The sequence below is a fragment of the Dendroctonus ponderosae genome, unplaced genomic scaffold (assembly GCF_020466585.1).
Source record: "Dendroctonus ponderosae isolate FM_Combo_2020 unplaced genomic scaffold, Dpon_F_20191213v2 Dpon_F_20191213_6, whole genome shotgun sequence".
In the NCBI taxonomy this organism is placed as follows: domain Eukaryota; kingdom Metazoa; phylum Arthropoda; class Insecta; order Coleoptera; family Curculionidae; genus Dendroctonus; species Dendroctonus ponderosae.
In genome coordinates, this window is record NW_026018814.1 from 13,941,908 (window position 1) to 13,965,302 (window position 23,395).

Below are 23,395 nucleotides of genomic sequence, written 5' to 3' on the forward strand. Positions count from 1 at the left end.
TCAAATAAAACTCATAGTTCTTTATTGCTTTAAGCCATTTATAGGACATTCTGTTAATTTTGAAAATGGTCTAAGGCAATTCCTACTTTAAAAACAATATTTTCGTATACAATTCATATCAAATTCCATATTGATTATAAATTTCGATTAATCAAGACCATTAAAATTCTAAATAAATGGCTCGCTTAATGTCAAAATATTTTTTACTTTATTTAAATGTAATTCATTAAATATCTCAAAACAAGAAATATCTGACTTAGACCACTTTCATTATTATGGGCACAATTGAGCAGTTAATGAAACAGAAATATTTTATTGAAACTAACAAAGTTTTCAAAACAAAGCAGAAAATTCGCAAACGCATCTTCGTTCTCAATAAATTGTAGGGTAACATAAAACCGGCCGCATATAATTTTTGAATCCTTTATGAATGAAACAGGTCAAGTTCTAGATATCCGAAAATGTAACTAAAAAAGAAATTAGCGACCAAATTGATTACTTAATTAAAATGTAAAAAGTGCAAATCGCTGGTGACTTTTCAACATTACCGTAATGTATGTAACTGACAATAACAAATAATTAATATTATATTAGCAATAAAATAAATGTACAGTAATGATAGTGGAACATCAAAGCAAAATGATGCTCGATTGAATGGAAATATTTATAAAACGTCAAAATATCCATATCATGATCATTTTTATGTTTAATTCATTCAGCATCGTAAAAAAGCTATAAACTCGGTGGTAGTGTAGATGTAGTAGTGAACGGCAACAATTTGTAATAGATCTACATATTTAATATTGAATATACGATCCGACAAACTGTAAATTTGAATAACGTCGAACTTTACTGGACGATAAAAGCGGATGTTATGAATATTAAGTATTCACATTAAAATATAACTGTGCCCAACTATACGCAATTATTAAAAATTTCGGTGCTGTTCTTCGAAACGGTTTTTCTTTTGAAAACTGCCGCCTTAAAATTGCACTAGCTTAATTCATATCGGGGCAATCGATTAGAACAAGTACTTTTAACTACTATAACCAACTGAAATGCGGGTACAATTGCTATTCAATAAGAACACAATGTGTTGTAATGTAAATTAATTGCCTACAGATCTTCATGCACTTTTTAGATACGTAATAGTTCCTGCATTTGTTTTTTTTTGTATATTTAACGTCAATTTATTAATAGCAGCCAGCATATCATGCAAGCGAGCTAAGCGTTGCGTTGTAACATACATATCACTTATAAAAATTACTTTGAACAACTTGAATAAACAATTTCAAATGCAGATCTTATCATAGTGAGTATTTAAGCAATGAAAAGATGCACATATGAATGTCACCAACGCATCTATCAAGACTCTAGGTCTAAGGAAAGTGGGAGTTAATATGAGAATGGAATATACGCAAACACTACAAATTGATCAACTCCAATGGTACACAGAAATACCCAAAGAGGAAAACAGAAATGAGATTGAAGAAGAAGGCGAAGAAGATGAAGAACCTCCCGAAATAACCGAAAGAATGACGATGGAACAGGCAAAGAAGATGAAAAAGAAAAAAGCACCAGGACTGGAGAGACACCAAACGAGTTGTTGCAATACGGGGGCACTATACTAATTACGAAAAATGTCCCAAATGATTCGAAAGAGTATAACCATCCAAATATTCAAAAAAGGGTATAAAAAACTTCTCCAAAATCATAGAAGCACAACCCTACTAAGTTCAGTCATAAAAATGTACAAAAAAGATCATAGAAACAATAATTAAAATATCGAAGATCAACAAAGGTCAACCGTGGATGAATCGGTCAACCGTGGATGCTATCTTCATACTCAGGCAAGTATAAATATGCTTTAGAAACCTCACCAGAGCATTCGACAGAGTGAGATTGACACTTGACAGACTTGGCGACTTGACAGATATCTTAAGCAAACAAGGTACTGAGAAACGCAATAGAGGTCATAAGAGAACTAAACCATAACCGATCTACCCACATATTGGTTGACAAAAATATCACAGAGAAAATACAAACACATACGGGAATGCGACAGGGAAACTCCTTCAGCCGACAACTTTTCCATCTAATAATAGATGAAACAATAAACCTGGTTAAAAACAGAGGAAGGATATACAATAGGTGGAACCAAAATCGTCTGTTATGTCGATGACGTCCTAATTATAGCAGATAATGAGGACGACTTACAACGGCTTCTACACTCGTTCTATGTAACAGCAAAAACCTTCAACATGCAGGCATTGTCCAGAAAAACCAGAGCGCGTGTCATTTCCAAAGAACCAATCAGATGTAAACTTGCCTTGGAAAATAAAGAAGTCATGTGCTTCGAATACCTAGGCATAAAAATTACCTCAAGCCAAAATAGAACAAATGAAATAAGAGAACAAGGCAACAAAGCCAGCCGAATCTCACGTGCACTTCGGGACATTATCTGGAATAACACCAACATGAGCAAAAACACGAAGATTAAAATACATATACAAAACCTGCGTTAGACCCATAGTATCGTGCGCTATAGAAATTAGAGCTGACAACAAAAAACACCATGCGAACAACAAAAAGGAAAGTACTCAGAGTCATCTCAGGGTACACACCAAGAGAAAGTTAATAAACGAAGTGGAAGACATCCTCACATGGGCACGCAATGGTAGAAGGGACTGGAAGAAGAGCCACGTGAACGGGATGACAGAGGGAAAACTGGCAAGAATCGCTAGAGATGGAAGACCATGGACAACACCTCCAAAGAGATGGGTGAACTCATGGACCTGAACATCTTAAGAGAATTAAGTTGGAAAATTCAGGCCTAAGGTCTACAATATAATATAATGTTTTTGTTGAAGAATTTGTGAAAACACCCTAAAATTATCAAAAAAATAAAAACATGTAAAACTCAAAAGCTGTAGGCCATGAAGTAAGTGAGATATTCTAAGTCTTTATTTGATGGAAGACTTGATGCAAACACAAAATGTGTTCGGAATTAATCAGCAGCTAATTGAATTCGAAACGTTTAAAATAAAAAAGACATAAGAAGACACCATGGAAGACAATTACAATACCACTTCAAAACACTAAGTCATCATGTTGGATGAAACGCACATGAAGGAAACGACCTTAAAATTGTCTCCTTTAATTTTGCAAACAAATGTTACGGATTGATGTTATTAAATATAAAGAACTGTGGATAAAAATACAATAGACAGATAAATAAAACATTCCAACACACGCCGAATAAGTACCGTCAGAATAATCATGAAATTAGTTAGTCTGTAAATTTTACTCAGGGAAGTCACTCTATTAAGAATTATATGCTGCAACAAGGGATATCTATAAGTTTTATCGGAAGCAATATGGTGTAACTTAATGTGTTGTTAACGCGACATGCCATTAATACATATTATCACCACATATTAGCAGCTACTTAGAATGGCAACAGTAATTTGCCTTTGTCCATCAAGTTCCTTTCCAAAACTGTTTTTTTACCATTCATTGAAGCTGAAAGTTCGGCTTTAGAGATAGAGTAAAATAAATAAATAAAAATGGTCTCAAATTAACAAATAGCGGTTCTTCTCGCCAAAGCGGTTGGCCACATTAATACATTTCATCAAATGCCGATTCAACTGACAATATTGCATCCTTCTTTATATTTTATTGATTCCATTTACGACAAACAGAAACAGTGCAAACTTTAGGAGGCCCAAAAAAGTTTTCAGGACCTTCAGTAATTTTTTTTTTATCAATAATAAATTGTTATTTTCACTAGTGACGCTGTACATAAAAGCATAGCATGTGTCAGATTTATTAATAATTCAATGAATTTATTGGCAGTTCGACTAGGCCTATACGGCCTGAGCAGTTGATTTTTCCCATCAGAAATAATCAACTGCCATTGTTTTTGCTTATTCACGTTTGCTCGGAAACATGGCTGAAACCCACTAGGAACGAACATACATTTCAATATTAAGTCCCGTAAGTGACCAGGTCCAAGATTGCGTAATCGCATCTTATTTTGGCGTGAGAAAACATCTCTGTCAAATAAACTATTCATGTTTGGCGAGACTTTTATTTGAATGGTATCATGTTTCGAAAGAACAGCTTTCCGTTTCAGTTACAGTTCTTTAACATGCCCGTTTTAATATGTCGTATTGCGGCATCCAAATCTACTTATTTAAGGGAATATTTGCAATCAAACCATTTCATCAAAGGTGAAGTTTTCGATGTTTTTGGGAGATTCAATTCAAAATGATCTGAATGTATATACGAGTATTGTCCAATAAAGCTGAGGTTGGTAGGTCTTAGATAAACGTGCCTGAGAAGCAGTCAATGGTTTAAGTCAAGTCAAGAGTATTGCAGTTTTGTGATTAGGACGCATTTCCACATTTAATTCTAACTGTACAAACGTGTTTTAATTCAGGGTTTTTTACTTTTTTTACATAATTTCGCTTTTTAAACAATTGCGCTATTTATGTTGAATTTACATTGAGACCCCAAGCAAACCTTAGGAATAAAAATTAATTTAATTTTATTCATAAAAAAATCTGAAATTACCGTTTACTTGTTTTATATCATTAAGCTGCCTTTAAATTGCATTTACTTACTATATAATTTTACACTGATCACTTTAAACATCTTGTTTTTTTTATAAATGTTATTGCATCATAATTTGTACCTACTTAATACTTTTGAAAAGACCGACTTTTGATCTGTTTGTGTTTTTGGGTAGAAAATCGCTATTAATAATAGTTTGGAACATCTGTTCTTTAATTCGAAACATGGTTTAAGAAACATATTTTATTCTTAATGTAACAGGCATAGAGTTAAAAAAACGCTATTTTAAAATATCTATAAATATTAATTGGTAGCTGTGGGCACGTTTCAACTGTAGGAGTTAGTTGTAGTAACATGTTTCAGCTAGCAGCAGAAAATCGAGCATTTCAGGGCAGATTTTAATATGAATCAAATGGTGTAACAATCGGTGTATTGAGACGCGTAATTGCTATCGTGGCAGGAGCAGTTGCATAATAAAATTAACTTGTTTCGTGTAATGTTTCAATTAAACAAAGAGCTTTGTTAGTGTACCGTGATAATTGCAGTGCAAACAGGATAGAAAGTGAATTCACTTTTTATGCCTATGAATATCTGCTGTTATTTTTAGTATGGCATTCTAACTGGCAAATAGAGTACTGCGTCCATTTTTTCTCCTTTGCAAGATGACAAGATACTAGACTTCGGTTTATGTGAGAAAACAGGATATTATTATTGTCATAATTGTCTATTGGGACCATTGGGCAAATATTTGGGGCTTCAAAAGACCATTAATCACCTACTGAAGGACAAACCTACAGCTATAAACAATTTACCCTCAAAAAACGTAACCTTCTGAAGATGCATAAAACGGTGAGTTGGCACCGTATAAGAGAATGTAGCTACACTACGCCAATAGGAAATCTACTGAGAAAATATGATATACCTACTTAAAATCAATATGCAAACCCACAAATAAGATTTAAGTCTGGCTAAGGTTTATTAAGGACAAACGACCTTTCAGAGACTCGAAGAGTGGGAACAACAAAGCGAACCGTTAAAACCAAGATTGAAGAACTTTTTGTTTAGAACCGCGGCAGTAGCGGCACATGACCTAGCGAAGTACCACACAGTTGTACAAGGTAGGTTCAATTGGCGACACCACGAATATTACCAACTGTCCATATATTGACTTTTTGGGTATATATTTGAAAACTAACTAGTTTACTTCGAGTTTAAGAGGTACTCACCCATAGATGGCATCTTTATCTCTCTTTCCAACATCGGGTACGGCGCCCCCCATAACATGATTAGCGGCAGGATTTACATGGTTTGCATGGTAAGGGTGCATGGCGTGGTTGAGGTGTGGGGAATGGTGCAGCCCGGGAATGCTGGGCCGATGTGCAACATGAGGTTCGTACATGCCGCCTGCCGCTCCACTATCCATGTAGCCAGAATGAATGCCATCGTCGTACTAAAACCAAAAGAACCATCACGTTAATCACTCAATCGAGACGGACTAACCGTATCCTAAATCAGCATTACATATATGAACATTTAGATGACAATGTATAAATCTCTAGATGGTTCAGATCAGAGTTCAGAATTCAAACCTGCTCATACATTGATGATGTTTGTCTTCTCGACTCTCTCTTTTAACCTACATGGCCTTTTCAGTTTTAACTTTTTCAGTATACAAGCGCATTTTAAATATTTTCCAATATTGAACATACTTCCTGAAGGTTTATATCAATAATAACAACCTCTTTAACATTTTAGTGAACTATGAATGTTGGCCCTAATACGTTTTGCAGTTCCGAGTCGTTTTCTAGTTCGACACTGTTCATTTTGTATGGAAATTTTGCATTTTCTCAAGTGTCGGAATCAATTTTTTTTATAAGGGGATAGAGGATTCGTCTGATAGACCAATCTCGAATCTAACGATACATAGCTTGTCCCGTAAACACGTGATCAAAAGGATACTGAGATATTCTTTGCATCAAAAGAAGACGATCTGACCTAACTGTTATTTTCAAAAAATGTCTGCGTCCTCTGCTATTGACGGTCAAAGTTTTTCAAAACATTTATCTTTTTTGAAATATACGGAGACTGTACGATTTATTTTGGTGAAACTTTTCTTTATTTCTTATTATGTAAGACACATATTTTGATAAAAGTTCCAAGTGGAGTTCATCCACTTTGGACAAGTGGTGAATCCTTGAGTGGTACAAAACCCACCACTACTTTTTATTTGGTGTTTATTAACAATGTCTAGTCTCTTCAGTGGCAAGAAAACAGACATATTTTCAATGCTTCAAGATTTTACAAAGAGCACAAAATTGTTAATAAATGATTAGTGCATCAACAAAAAAAAATTGTGGATTCCACCATTCAACTGAAAAGTTCTGGTAGCTTTTGTGCAACGATGCTCAAGAATTCACCACTTTTTAAATTTTAACTTATTGAATGTAACAAAGAACTTGTGTATTTGCTAGTTTCACAAATTTACAATCTCGATCTGATTAATATGCTTAGGAAATTATACTAGTTTCTGCGCTATATTAGAGCTTTCCAACAATTTAAATCTGCTTAAACTGGCCCTGCCAATGACAATCTGACTTGCAGTTTGGTTTCCTCAAAATACAGACCGATAGATAATAAAATTCATCTACTTTTTCAATGGGCTGTTTTGAACCACCAAAGGTTTATAAATCCTATCCCTAAAAGACTGATGGAGATTAAACGAAACTTCTGAATAGAGATCTTAAGCTCATCCGCTTCAACACATTTTCGTGCTAATGAACAGTTTCCTATGGAAGTCCTTCATATGAGACCGTAACAGAAGGGATTTAAAGTTTAAGTGAGGATGGCTAAGCAATTTCACATTTCACAAACTAAAGAAAATTGATTCAATGATTTTGTGCATCGCGTTGTTAACTCAACCAATTCAAACGAATACAATATTAAATTATACAATCAACACTAAATCTGAAAAACAGGTTTTGAATTAGATTTTTGTTTGTGACATAAACGCTAAATTTGGCGAATTTTCATAAAGGAAACCATGATTGATTGACCGTTGCTGCACCAATTGTTAAAGGTACGTTTTAAGTGAGGTTATGCAGAAATGCTCGAGTTTAGACCTATTTTTATAGCAAAGATCATTCAGTCAATTTAATGGCATTTTTAAAAATCGGTTTAATGCTTAATAATTGTAAAATTGCGCTTAGAATCCGCCTTACACATTTGTTGCAAGTTATTCAAAACAAACATTTTCTGCAGCTGATCATTAAAACTAGGAATTAAAAAACATAACTGAAAAACTATTTGACTATTTAGCGCAAACGTAAAATGCTTAATGGAATGATTATAAGTGCTAGAATGTCGTTAATGACCATAATCATCAGTAAATTTATGCAAATCCGAAACAATAACAGATGGTTGTTAGCAATAATTATGTATGTAGGTGTTAATAGAGGAACCCAAACAATACACACAAACATATTTATTATATATTTAAATTTTTAAAGCATGTATTTAGCAGTTTATGTTTTCCATAGTGATATGCTCAAGGACTAGTAAATACGAATAAGTAAAGTCTATAAAACCGTATAATGTTAAAATTCCTCAATTTGTTGCCTCGAGTATAATTTGCCTAACTGTTGGTGTCCTCTATTTCTCTTACTTTTCAAATGTTTACTACTAAAGTGATTAACACTATTCCATATTGTCTGTCTATGAGGGACCTTTAAAAAAGTAAAATTAAAATTTTCCCAAAGGATGACCATCAAAAGTAACCGGGGGGATTATGTTCATTAATACCCATCACATTTTAATTGTTATTGAACGCTTTGATAAGCCTGATTAAGAACAAGTGGCTAAATTATCAGTTAGATCCATTTTTGTGCCGTTTCTCTAACTAAAATATCACATCGGTAGGTAGATATTACGGCTACTTTTTAATCTGATAATGGTGACGGCATTTTATCTAATCTACACTTATCTATAAGCAAAAGAATTATTTGGAATCATGACCGGATGGTAGGCTGGAGTATGAGATGTCTGAATCTAAAATTAAAAATGAAATTCCGAAAATCATGTTGCATTAAACACGAATCATAAAACATGTTTGCTTTTTCAGATATTTTAATAAGTTACCTAGATATCAATGCGAGAAATACAAGTTTGCAATATACGCACATAAAAAGAATAATTGCGAATGCAAGTTAAAATTGCGTAAAATCCATATAAACATTAATGTATGTCATGGCCGGTTTAAACATGATTTATTGTACGGCAAGATAATACGCATTCATATAATACTGGGTGACATATGATCATTTGAAAAATCGATTAGCATAATTAAGGGATTTTCAAGGGAACCGAAAAATCACTGCCAATAATAAAAGGTGCAGTTCAGAAATTGCTTGGTTTTATCAATGTTTTTGTAGCATTACCAGCAAACATTAAAAATTGTTATTGTCCGAAAGATTCTTGATTTTATTTACAAATACTTTCCAGTTTCAGGTAGAAGCCTTAACGGTTGGGGAATGAAACAATACTTGAGAAAAAATGTTAGGATCAAACTGGTTAAAAATTCTCTGGGAACTGCACTTGATTTATTCTTAATATCTGACTTTGAAATGGCAAATGGCCATTTGCAATCTTGAGGTAGTCAGAAGCAGTCGCTGGAATCTAAGCGGCCGACTATTGGCCTCAATTCGTATCGAATAATTCTAATAGAAACCTACTTATGTGAAGACATGAAACAGAAAGCAAGTAAGGGTGATGATAACGCAAACTTCAACTATCAGCAAACAAAAAAAAATTGTCAAATCAAATTAAACACATCTTGAATATGAAAGGGCATCAAAGAGAAATTACAAGGAAACACTATCAAGCTGGAAATCGCGGATAATGGCAATGGTTTTGAAATAAAAAAGACAAAAGTAGAGAATGTGAATGCACATAGCAATATCCGAAAAGGTATCTGCCATGCGGTCTTCTCGTACATGCAGTGCATTAATGGCAACCCAATTAGTCACATTGTTTTACAGACTAATTAAAAATGCTTGGCAATTAGTAAATCGAATACTCCAAAAGATCATTAGGCAAAAAATTGCGGACATCGGAATAGTAATGTGTTTGTGCTCTGTAAAAGTCATCTTTTGTACTCTGTTACTAAACCAACTCTCTAAAAAATTACAAGACATTTAACAAGGCCTCAGAACAATCTGAAAAATGTCGAATTTTCCAGTTGCTAAATGCGATTACTCCTGGAATAATGGTTTGTTGAAATGGAAAACAATTGTTGTTTTTCTAGGTATATATGTCCGAAAAATACAGTTGCCTTTGACTCATCACGGTGTCCATAAACCATAATTTAAACACGAATTTACAGGTAAATAAAATATTTTAATTACTGTCACAGATCAAATAAGTAACTTTGCAGATATAATTTAGTTAATAGTAACAATAAAGTAAAATGTTTACAGCTACTTTACAGACTTCCCTGCTTTCGTAAATTACTGCCGAAAATCTGCTAATTCTACAATGCAAAAGACTTGAGACTTGAAGAATGTTTGCGTATAATGAGGTGGTATTGAAACTTATCTGATAATATGCCATATCTAACAAACGCGCTACTGGGTTTTTCCTGTTTTCCGCATCCTAATCAGTCCAACAAATAACACACAATTTTTTCATTTCAACCCATATAAGCTGCCAATAGTGCTTTTACTTAATTTGCAAGCCGTCCGTATACTTAGGCTTAGAAAGGCACTAAATTACATTTAGATGTTTAATCACCTTTTTATCTGAATACCAAAATATACGACGTATAGGCACTTGCATTAAGGTAATTAAACAACATTACATTATTATTATTAATTCCAATGTAACAATTACCAGTGCAATTGTAATAATTCTGGTACTAGTTGAACAACAAAGATAATGGAAAGATTTGTCAGAGGTACCAAGTACGGCACATTATATTCAAATAAATCACATTTCGCCGATGTTTTATATAACTGCTTTGAAATTTAATTTGCTTCACTATTTCGCATACGTATTTTTCCGGCAATAATAAACGAGGCGGCAGTTAAATTTTATGTGCACTTGCTCCCCAAGGGAGAATTATTTGCTATTAATATTAAATTCATATTCGGCGGAAGGTAATAATTGATTTAGTCATATTGTACCGGAAAATAATTTGGCATTTTATGGACAATAAAATAAATTATTGGCCCAATGAAAGCAACAAAAATGCAAATTTACTAACATTAAAACGATCGCCTCTTCGATAAAAATTTCAAAGGCAAATATATTCGAAAACTTGAAAAAACAATAGTTTGATAATGAATTTGACTACAATTTGTTTTATTATATAATTTTCCTATTCGCTTAAACAGAAAGCCGCAGACACGAGTGCTGTAATGACAATTTTATGTAAATCGGTTTCTATAAAATAATTTATGCCACCTAAAGTGGTATTTCGCAATAAAGTTAATTTGAACGTATCCTGCAAGAAACACACACTTTAAATTAATCCCGTTTCCACGTAAAAATAATTAAGATTTTAAGATAATCCTTTATACCCAAATAGTTAAAGTTTCAGCGGTAATGTTACTTTTATGCAAATTGGAACGCGATTCAGAACGGGAATGCTTATGCTGCTTCTTTACCTGACTTCACAACTAAATCCTTCAGCAACAAATATTTTGTTTATGGCGTAATAAGAACTATGAATCTTCTCGAAAGTTATTTGTTTTAGTTCCACTTACATCACGCACATAATTTTTTTAATAGCTAAAAATTTGTTAAATTGCATGTAAAAGAACTAAGTCGGTACTAAGAATGTTACTGATTCTGTCGACGGGATGAGATATAAGAATTGAACGGAAAATTGTTGAAAACTGATGAAGAAATATGTTGGCTTCGTTTGAGTGCTATAAATGTTTAGACTTGATTGTGAACGCCATTATTAAAAAATTGCGATTTTTCGTAATGATACAAACATTATGGACAAACGTAAACCCAATAAAGATCAGAAATTACAAAAACGCCGTGTTTGCTTCAAATTGCCTACAAAAAATATTTATTTAGTTGAGCAAATTAGTTCTTTTGTCAAATGGAATAACTAAACTGAATCGACGGTATCAGTAAAACAGTTAGCAACAAAAATAAAAAATGGAATTTGTTAGGTATTTAAATTAAATTTGCCTTCAATCTTAACTGAACTTCATCTAGGATGCGGATAAGTACCTACTACAATTAGTAAACATTTATGAAAACAAATACCTAAACCATAAAAAGTTGCTTAAATCTTCAATTGCCAGAAAACTAGTTTTGTTCAAAAATAAGGTCTATAAAAAAATCGTCCAAGGAACGATCACCAATTGACCAAATTAAAAATAATTAAATGTTCGAACTTTGTAGGAAATGCGAATTTTGTTTAAGACACTTAATATGAAATTGTTTCTAGAGTAAAGCACGTTGACAAGATCAATATTTACGACATTCTGATTAACATTTTAACAGCAGAATGGAGGTTGCTGCTTGTCCGACATGTTAAATGCATTAAACAATTTATAAAAATGCCGCCATTGACAATTGAAATGTAGAAAATAAATTTAAAAAAATGTATTAGTATAAATAAACCAGTGGATGGGAAACAAAATAAATTTCGCAATTCACAATTAAATAATTTGTTTGATGTGTTGTTGGACTTTGAAAAACTGACTCAGTATGGAGTGATCCGACGGCAAAATAACTAACAAAAAAACACTAAGCATAAGAATGAATATTTATAAGAGGCGGTAGGTAGTCTCGTCATTAGATCCGCTAATTCCAGCATGAAATAAACCGAGTCTTAAGCCTGGCATTTTGTATCTCGATTAAACCACAATCACGTACTAAAATATAATCAGCGTTTTCAATGTGGCATTTCAGCAATTAATAGATAGCATGTCACATAAAATATTAGTTGATTTACTCGTATGTTAGGTCTTTATGTAGGTACAGAATAAGTTTACATTGTTATTATTTGAAGTCAAATAACTTTCTTCGAAGTATAACAAACTGCAATTTTCCAAAGCTTTTCTTTAAATCGAAAACTATATTTTATTCTCTTTCACAAAAATGTAAGTAAAAAAGTAAACCGGAAAAGGTCAGGCTTTATCATCGGTTTCAGTAAACTAAAAATCTAGTGGTCAGTCACGAAAGAAGAAGTAAATGGCTTTCGATGAAGCTGTCTTTATGCACAGAACGGCCTTGAAGAAACGTGGGAAATCAGAAAAGCTTACAGCTAAAAGTAAATAGGCATATAACAATTGTTGTAATCCACTGCTGATTAAAGACAAACAAAATCAAGTCAAAAATGAAAAGTAAGGCCTGTAAGGTTAGAGGCGATGATCGAAACATTACTTTTCAAAACATGTGCTCTTAAATAATTTGCTGAAACTATAATGTGACCAGCACTGTTTAGACGACTTCTAAAAGGTTTCAAACCAATACAAAAAAGATCGGCAGGTAGATTTAGCCATTACAGGTGGAAAATAGAAAGTTTTGATGCTGCTTGACCACAAACCTGAGTAACTAAAAGCAAAAACGTGTGTATACTAAATAGATCTTTGATGGAAACGCAATAATTATTTGATTGTTAAACTTAGTTAGCAAAAGTTCAAGACACTGAGCTCAATGAACAATAACAGCAATCTTTCCACCCAGAGAAATTAATCGATCGTTGACTGTCTTTCTAATTAAAATCATGGTGATTATGATTTAAGAGGCTGAATTTGACAAATTATTTTTTAATGTTGCTGTTAACTGCTGTTTGACCGACGAGGATTTTATTGAATTACGCAGAAATAAATGACTTGATCTGATAGGTTTCGCAACGTACAATCTCGGTTGGAAAAAGTGAAAACCAAAGGTTTCAGTCAAAAGTTACCCTTAACAAATAATTCAAAACTACTAAAAAATAAATTTGGGAATAATTACGTTTTTCTGCAGAACATCCATGTTGATTTATGAATCCCTATTTTCGTTTGCCGTTAATTCTACTAGTTACACCTAAAAATGATGTTAAGTAAATGATGGTGGAAACGAAAATGTCCTTGGCGAAGAAGACAACACGTTGACACACACTGATACGATTTCCAATGGTGATGGCAGGTAGAGAGTTATCCATTCTACGTATCACAACACTGAAGCACTATGAAAGCTGCGAACACTTCACGCTGGGCATTATTCCTTGCCGAAACGGAAAAGCATAAAACTAATTGAGGAGAATTGAGATGGACTTGGCGGTTGGCGCGACACCTCTCCGACTCGAGTTCGATATCCGATCCCGGAGAATTCTAATATTTCATATTTAATGTATTTAAATTTATTTCGCTAAATTCAAATGAATAGGTCGATTAATTTTAGTTGCTCAATTTATCAGCTAAACAGATAGGATTTTCACGGCGGCGGTACCTTCCAGGCGCGGTCATGTGCCGACGGTAGAATGTTTTAGTTATTTGGAAGCAATCAACTCATCAAGGGCATTTCTCAGTCCAATTTGGATCCATTTGCAATTAACATTTGCACAACTCATAAACATCCTTCATGTCGCGGAATCGTTATATGGATGGAAGTTTAAGCAGCAATTGCTTCCTGCCTCCAGCTATCGTTTAGTTCAGTTGGTGAGTAAATATAAAACATCTAGTCAAACGCGTAAATGTACAAAACTTCGGTGAAAATTGACATAGAGATTTAAAAGGATTTAAGTTTTATGGATACCATAAAGCAATAAACCCGGTCGAGAAAATACAGTAGTTAGTGTTGTAAATATACCCAATATGACATGTTTTATAGCAGGTCTTTGAAAATGTCGATGGTGATAACGAGAATTTTTCTTCGGAACGTTCATAATTATTTTGAAATTTGGTGAAAATGAAAAACATCGAAGCGGGATGTTTATTGTACATTACGCGATAAGATAAAACACTGCATTTAGTAGCCGGCCTGGAATTATAGCCATAAATGGATAAAAATTAGATTTAGCGTCAATAATTTCATAGTTAAGAAAATTTTATGACCCTGTGTATTCTACTTAATTTACAACATCAAAGGAGAACTGAAACCAAACGATTAACTTAATCTCCCATCAGGGACGTGCATTCTTCGAACAACGGGCGACAAGGCTTACATTTTTTATGAGCTCCTAAAGTCCAGATGTATTTTCCGATTTTTCCGAATGAATCAATTCATCCGAACCTGGCATTATTATTTTGTAGCCTCCGAAATCTTGATAATATTTTATTAAACCGTAATAAAAATAGGGGCTCAGTGGCTGGTTGGGGCCCGGAAAAGTTTTTATTATGATGAAATTTTCTCCTTGTGCAGCATCCGCTCGCGACGGTAATTCAGAGACGACTCGTGAGATACTTGCGTGAAACGTAAAGACGTTACGATGATTTAATAGAGCCCCGTGATGGGATAAATACTCTTTAGTGGGCCCTAAAAACTGGAACTTGTTGAAATCACCGTCGATGTCGTAAAATTTCGTTTCCAGTACTAAACAGCCTCAATATATCCTTTACGATTCTTTTTAGTTTTACAATATGTGTTGTGAAAGAATGTCATTTTTATGTCTCTCCGATCGTAAAACTTTTAAAGATCTGATTTTAAACTGCTGACACTCCAAAAGCGTTTCACAAAATATTAGGAAGTTTTTCAGTCTTGCCCGGTCAGACTTCACGACTTTTCCAGAAACATCCGTGATTCGGCTGAAGTTTTTCGAAGCGGCAGTAAAATTTCACAATTACGATGATGAGAATCCTCTTCGCGTGATGGATTAATTTGCCTGATACAGAACGAATTAAATTAACAATATAAAATCTGCGCTTAGCGACGGCAAGGCGAACGTATCTTACTTTGCCTGGTGTCTTGGGACTAGACCCTCGACTCGGGTTACATTCTTCCCGGCATTCCACGATGATAATCCAAAAACCGCACCATGACTCGGATTTTTTCACTCGAATTTTATGGAGAAATCAGGTAAGGTATCTTCTTGTTCCAAAATGCCTATTCATCGATTTTAAAAGAAATTACGGCTCTTCGTTAAAAGCAATACTAACCCGTAATTGCCGACCAGAACCTATACATTAATTCAATATTATAATAGGTCTGATTGGGTCTATTGACTAATCATATATGTGTAATAGGTATGTTCCTTAGAATATGTTCCTCACTTTTTTCTCCACCCAACGTTATGTCGTCTGAATCTTTGTGTCAGACTTCTATGTTTGCCACATTCATTTCCTTTGTCATATTGGATGCGTTCTATTGATGATTCTATTTCAACTTTTCGTCAATCACTTCTGAACGTCTGTAGGGCAATCATTTTTATGCTGTATGCGTTGGGAAAAGCATTCAATTGCCTCCTTGCAACAGACTCAGCAGGCCAATCCGGAGGGTAGCATCATGCCGGCCATGAAACGGTATTAACATTGTATGTTCGGAAATGTCCTTGCTAGCTCCCTATAGGGCTTTTCACATGTTTATGGGTTTCGAGGTACCCATTGCTAGTCACCAATTTGAGACATTGCGTTTGAGGCAACGAAAACTTTAGCGCCCGTTTACGAAATAACGGCCCGAGCGGAATAAAGAAGTGACGTGGAAGTGAAAACTTTTAAATATTGATGCAGTTTTTCATTCATCAAGTATCGAATTGGTGGTGTGACTGTGGGCAGCCATTGGCTCCCGAAAAATCCGAGCCCCAATATGAAGAAGCAGAAAAAGCAGCCCTGATTGCATCGGACACACTGAAGACCTGGAGGTCTATGTAAAGTAAATTTACTGTCTCAATTGACTTAGCATAAACTTGAGTATGTGAAGTTGGTTGCTTTGGAAATAGACTTGGCATGGTTAAAGTTCATGGCTGTTTGTTATGCGCGTTTGGTAGGCAAGCGTCGGGTGCTGCATAAGAATCGGTCGCAGTATCGAATGTAATAAGAAAACGCGCTTCTAATGTAACCAGGGTCGAAGGCCTTGACGTCTGACAGAGCGCCGCGGTGTTGTGATACGCAAGAGTGCACTAGGTGTAAATGATGGATGTCCTTCTGCGGGTCTCATTCATTAGCCGCTGATTGATGTTGACAGGTCGAAACGTGCATCAATCAGCTGGCAATCTAGATGGACAACGTAAAGCGAACGTCCCCGTATGTGAACGTGTCATCTTCTTCGAAGGCTGACGATTAGCGTACCCGTGGCTGAGCCATGAACTGCACTGCCCGCACTAAAGGGATTATTGAGGTCCGAGTCACTGTCGCGCACTGTTTTCACTCAAAAATTCACAAATTTTTCTTCCGTCTCACTGCACATTCACACTGAAAGTTACCCACGTGCTGCTACTGATGGTTGTTGAAAATGGTTCGCCGGCGGCGTATTCATGGGGTCGGTGTGTAAATTTTCGTTTAGCGCCGTACGTCCGAAGCGCGTGCGGAGTTCTTGCGCGTTCCGCAGTCGTCTGCCAACTGTCAATCACGTCTGTTCAAGGGGGCAGAGTGGGGTTTAGATGAATGATCTGTCAGGCCCTGGCCCCGCCTCTCCGCCAATGGCGGACGTAGTGCGCGCATCGAGCGGGCCCTGTCGTCCAAACTCAGAACTAGTTGCTCCCGCCGAATGCCGACGTTCTCTACTCGGGCCAGCCAAAACAAACTTCGTCGGGCGCGTACCCCAAACTTGGAGCCTTGAAAACATTGCCTTTTTTCTCCTTCTCCTACTTCACATGAAATGAATCCCCTATTGCTCTATTAATATATTTTCGTGAGCATTCGTTATCCACCTGAACACAGACTTTCACAATGCAGAGTGTGCATCAAAATAAAATGATGTCGGTCAACATTTAAGCAATAAGTTGAAACATTAGTTTGACTTCTTAATGTTAATGGGCATAATTTGTTTTGAGGTGGCCGCTATGGAAGAAAAAAGATTTGCGACTGCCACGGAATAGCTTTCGGTCGATTTAGATCAAGCCAGTTAAGGGCTGGTTAATGGCTAATTGAACATTGAATGAAATTTTGCACTCAAAGCTGGACATTCGACATTGAATCCTGAGTGTCAGTAATTACTTGCATTAATTGGTGCAGGTGGGCAAACTAATTAATAATTTCACATGAAATAAGGAATAGACGAGTAGCGAAGATACGTATAGGACAGCTATCCAAAAATCAGCTACGGATAAGAGTGTGGCTTTTAAGTATTAAAACAAAATAATTTTTAATAGGCTTCCTCACTCAAATGTTTTCTATATTGTCACGAAATATTCACGGCAACTCGCCTGTATTATTTTTAAGCTTGAACATTAATATTCATACTACTGTTTCAATTGACAAATATGTTCGTAGTGAATCCAAATAGGTAGGTATAAATGTCCGAAAAATAAAATGTAGTTCTAGCACTACTGCAATAAAATTCTGATGGATTTAGATAATACTCAAGCTTAAAAGTTTCCTCTATAAGTTCAAAGGCAAAGCTCAAAAGAAAAATTATACGTCAAAGAATGTCAAAGATCCACTGTACTCGCAAACTCATAGGTATTCAAAACTGCCATACAAGTAGCAAATAACATAGGCAGCAATGAAAATATATCCGCACTCCAATTATCTACTTGAGTAAAATATTTTATGGCACCTGAAAAATTTAGCACACAAATGAATTACAGTTGAAAATTACTGTTTTTGGGTCTTATACATATGGTCCTATTTGAAAAATAGCCATCTATTAATTGATTTTCGTTTTCAATGCTGCTTTAATTAGACTTTATATTTTAATACTTATTACAATTTTTGTATTACTATACGCTGTAACTACTGCTCATGAATACGAAAGAAAATTAGTATTATTATTGGAATTTTCTGAGATAAAAGTCATTTTAATATTATAAAAAATATTAATATCGAAATTCGAAATTAAATTAAGGGAAATGCTACACAAATCTTCTACAACTACTTGTAAATTTTGCTGCCTACATTAAATAACTTTTTCAATTTTATTCAAATATGAACGCTGAGCATTTATATACAATTGCAAATTTGAAATAAAAATATGTTGGATTGATTTAAATTTGCACATTAAATAGACCCTATTTATTGGCTACAAACTTGGAAAATTATCTTGTAATTTCGCATGCAGCAAGTATTTCCGACGGTCTGTTTGCAACTTGTGGGATATTTGGATGATTATTTCTGAACTGTTTACAAACAATTTAGTTTTAACAGCTATGCCATTGTACAATGACTAACATTTGAACTTGATACACAATGCTAGAACTAATTAATATTGAAAGAACATGTAAAATTTCGCCATAAGTATTGAATTTTTTGGCTAAAATACCTAATTGTCGAAAATATTACATTTCTATCGATGCTAACAGACATACTAGATGCTGAGCTTCCCCACTTTGTTTATATTTAAAGTATAATAAATACTTAGTTATTATATTCAGTACAATGCATTAGGACTGAAGCATGAAACTCGCGACAAAACTTTTAACTTATAGAATTTATTGCCAGGTCACTTTTCGACATCAATTTATTTTCGGAATTACAAAAACGTATACAAACGTATACAGTTTAGTTCATAAACAAGCTTTCTAAATTTGATGTAATTTAACTTTATCTTATCGTATTGAGGAGACGTCAGAACAATGGAACTGTAGGTGAAATGATAACAAATTATATTAAAATGGAGACTGTAAATTGGGGAATATTGTGTAAAAACCAATCTTTTGGAAAATTTCACTTGATTGATAAACTTAATGAATGCAAATGCTCAATGGAATTTTATATATCAATTTCGGGAACTCAAAATGTGATCTAAAAATGGCCGTGCTCTTGTTTGGGTTATCAAAAGAACCACTTCATACTTAAACATTTTAAACATGTAGCAGAACTTCCAATAAATGAGTTCTTTCTAGTTTAACGGTTATCTCATAGTTTAAAATCGATGCGCTAACAGGTTTTTTTACATTTCACCTAACCCAAGCTTAGGCTGAAACGTTTACACTTGTGTTTTCCTCAAATGCTGGATGTTATAGTATAGAAGCCGTACAGTATAGGTAGAAGAAGTATAGTATACATATGTATATAGCGCTCAAAGGAGCAAGCTAACTAGTTTTAGCACCAAGTGCCTACTCCTGAAAAAACTTTCATCAATTTATTATCTAACTTTGAAAAGCACCTACTTTAACAACATGAAAGACCATTATAAAATGTCCTTACATTTGCTTTTAGGATTTATGCATCTCTAATTTAAAAATCCACTGTTTTGGGCAAAGACGAAACTTGCGGTAAAACCTAAATAAAATAAGAAATGAAAGAAAACATTGCAAATAACTGTATAAGTTAAGTATTAACGTTTTCTCAATTTTGACTGCTCAAAAAAGCGATTTATTACAAAAAGAACACCAACCTACAAAGGGCAATGTAGAAGATTGAAACTTGTTAGTTTTTCGGGTTTTTAGGCCGTCGTACAATAGAACACACTCACGCTTGCGAAACGTGGGTAAGAAATTATATTGTACGACCGCCTAAAAACCGCAAAAACCCATTAGTTTCAAGGAATGGCCTTTAAAATCTATCTCTATTTAAAATGTATAAGATTATTGTAAAATTTATCCATATTTCAAAAATAATGCAATTGCGCTAAATACTTAATTGCAACAAAAAACTACTGTTTTTCGACTTTGTACGGTTTCTCTGGTTAGAAAATTAATAACCGGAAGCAATCAATTGCTTTCCGGCTCGAATAATGGTATTATTGAATTTACGTTTAGGACTGCGAATGTAAATTTTTTTTATATTATTATACGCGGTAACTACTGAAAATGGATATGAGAGAAAATTTTCATTGCTTGATGCATTATGACATTTTTCTAAGTAGGTATGTGTGTTGACTATGAAATTTTACTCTTTTATGAATGAATGATGTTGAAAATCAAGCCAAAATAGTCGTTAATCGGTATTGATTTGAATGGTTGTTATTTAGGAAATGTAGTAAGGATCCTAAATTTGCCTTTTAAATAGAGCTAATTGATTTACTTCTTCAGTATTATTTAGTGATTTGACAAAAAGCAGTTTCTTCCGACGGTCTCTTTGTGTCAAGAATAATATTTTACGGGCTCTTTTGGTTACAAATATGGTGCAAACATAACTCCTATAGATACACATACCATACATATACAAAACTATAGATAAGACAGGACATATTTGACTGTGAGCCGCCGTAACCTTTTTCTACATTCACGATTAAATTATATCGGAAATCTAAATCGAAATTTTTGCGTTTAAAACAAAACGTTTAATGCCAAGACTGAAAAATGGAATCAATTCCAAAAAGATTTACTTTTCAGATTAATTTCCGCTCTCGTTTCAACATCTGGTCGTTTTGAAAACCAGCCAAATGCATCTAGTGTAGTTCATACACAAGGCTTTTAAATTCAAAATAAATTTATAATTTTTAAAGCCACTGCGAAGCAACATCTATCAATAGTCATCTTCCAATATAAATTGAAAACAGTTTTACAAAATCAAACAATGTTTCTATTGCCAAAAACCGCACTTAAAACGTGCATCACTTGATTAGTAATTTGACGAAAGTATTTCTTGAAAAACACTTTTCAAATCAACTTCAAAGAGCTCAATCTAATTAGAATTTTGAAACGATTAGTATACTCATATGTTTTATAGCAAAATCCCCAGTCAATTTCAACACTCACTGTTCAATATGATGAATTGAAATATCATTGAAAATATGACTATCTATTACCAACGTCTAACGAGAATCTATTTATTCTATAAGAAAAGGTAACTTAAAAAACTGATTTAATATATGAGTTAATTCTAGACAAGTTTTAACACATTTACTCTTGCATTAACATTAGGACATTGTCATTCATGGTTTTAATATGTTTCCAAACAGGCTTATGAAGCCTGTTTGGAACATGGGCTTTATACTGACCGCAAAAAAAATACCTTAACATTTTATAATAACTTCAGAAGAACGTAAGAAAAGCAATATTGTTTGTATACGGCCGAATGCATTTGAGGAATGGAATACATACAAACAATATTGTTTGTATACGGCCGAATGCATTTGAGGAAATTTGTACTTATTGAAAGTGGATTAATAGGACTGAAACTTCGGTTCACTAGAGCAACTTCTCTACTATTAAAGAAAAAATTGGTTTTGTTTAGAAAGTTTAGAGTTTTGAAAATTTCCATCTTGTAAACTTTTTTCTTTTATAAGAAAAAAAAAACTGTTTACCTTTATAGGGTTAATAATAAACTTGCAATATTCAATACGTAATTTATAGAGCATCCTTTTGCTTACTTGAAAGTCATAATAATGTCTCAAGTATTTGTACAGGAAAAGTTTGGAAGCGTTATTAGGCAGACAACGCGTATTTGGAATAATTTTTTTTTTGGTGTACTTATATAGTTTGTCAGTTATTTACGTTTAACAAAGCACTTAACAACCTTATTTATCGTTACGTTTTTAAGTTATTTGGATTTAGACACTTTTATTTAACACTTCACTTCAAGTAATATAAAAACAAATAAATAATGTGCAAGTCGTAGTAGTTGCCACTTGAAACTGCAGACATTTTTGATATCGAACTGAAATCAGCATTTATGTAAAATATTTGCATTTAACCTCAATTTGAAACGAAAGATTGATTTCTGTTCAGAAATGTTTGATTATACATACTTGGTATTGAATTTGTTGGTTAATAAAATATTTCTGTTTTAACTTCTCATATTTTTTTTGTGAACACCTTACACCTCTGCTTTTTCACGTTTAATTCTTCATTTCAGTATTCTCAATTGAATTGAATGACAGAATCGATTCATAGCCAACAAATGAAAACAAAAATTGAGGCAAATTAGAGATTGGTATCCGTTGGAAGCACTACTTGATTGAAAACATATAGAAAATAATTACGAAAATGGTAAAACCTCTAGTAAAAATATGCAGAATTTTCTTTTATTTTATTACCTTTTCTTGCAATGGAAATTGAATGTGTTTTATTTCTCAGATTATTATTTATTTATTTTATTATTTTTTTTTGTAAAATAGTGTATAGTTCTTGCTGCATGTCAATTAGATGGAACAAACATTTAATTTCGTGGTGATATAGTGATAAATGACACTAGGGTACTGATTTTCATGTGTTTATTTTTCACCAGCCCACTTTGTAAGAAAACCAAATATCTTAATTCAACAGCAAATTTCACTTGSACTATTGCTTGTCCAAACTGTCACGGTTAGGTTGAATTCTTTAATGTTAATATTTATACTAAAAAGTGTGCGTATCTGTATGTTGAGATAGAAACATGCCTTCGGATACGCAAAGAAAACATTTCCTGTTTTAGAACTTTATTTCGTTGTCTTGGCAATTGAACCTATGGGACAATTCTTTGATACACAATTCGTACTTACTACGTTGAAATTGAAAAACACTCTCGCTACAAAATCAGCAACAAGTTGCGAAAATTTGTGTTATAGACAAGAGTTTTTCGGGTAATTTTAGAAACTGCGCAAAAGTATGTTATTTCACGGTAAAGCGGCTATACCAAATTTGTATTTAAAAATGAAAATATTGTTAAAATCGACACCGCAAAATAAACGTTCTTCTGAACTTACTAACCATAGTTCAATTTTCACGTTTTCTAAAAAAACATATATTTTCAGTCAATATTTCCAAATAATTCTGTGACTATTAATGACAGTGTAAACTCGTACATCTTTAGAATTTTTTTATTTCCAGGGAGTCATTCCCTGTGGGGTGTTTGTT

General features: G+C 33.8%; 1 protein-coding gene across 8 annotated transcripts in view; it reads right to left on the bottom strand.

The window, feature by feature from the left end:
• Window positions 1-23,395, bottom strand: part of LOC109543812 (homeobox protein homothorax) — a 250,340-nt gene that overhangs the window by 212,541 nt on the left and 14,404 nt on the right. For 3 of the 8 annotated variants that reach the window (XR_007281844.1, XR_007281843.1, XM_019913689.2), the window contains exons 1-3: window positions 16,803-17,103; window positions 13,552-13,623; window positions 5,802-6,025 (exon numbers count right to left, since the gene is read on the bottom strand). Coding sequence is in view for 6 of the 8 variants with exons in the window: in XM_019913689.2 (XP_019769248.1) it covers window positions 5,802-6,025; window positions 13,552-13,572 (245 nt within the window). In the remaining 2 variants the exon portion in view is untranslated. Of the gene's footprint in view, window positions 1-5,801; window positions 6,026-13,551; window positions 13,624-16,802; window positions 17,104-23,395 lie in introns of those variants that run through there. The other 5 variants (XM_019913685.2, XM_019913686.2, XM_019913683.2 and 2 more) reach the window with 3 other exon arrangements.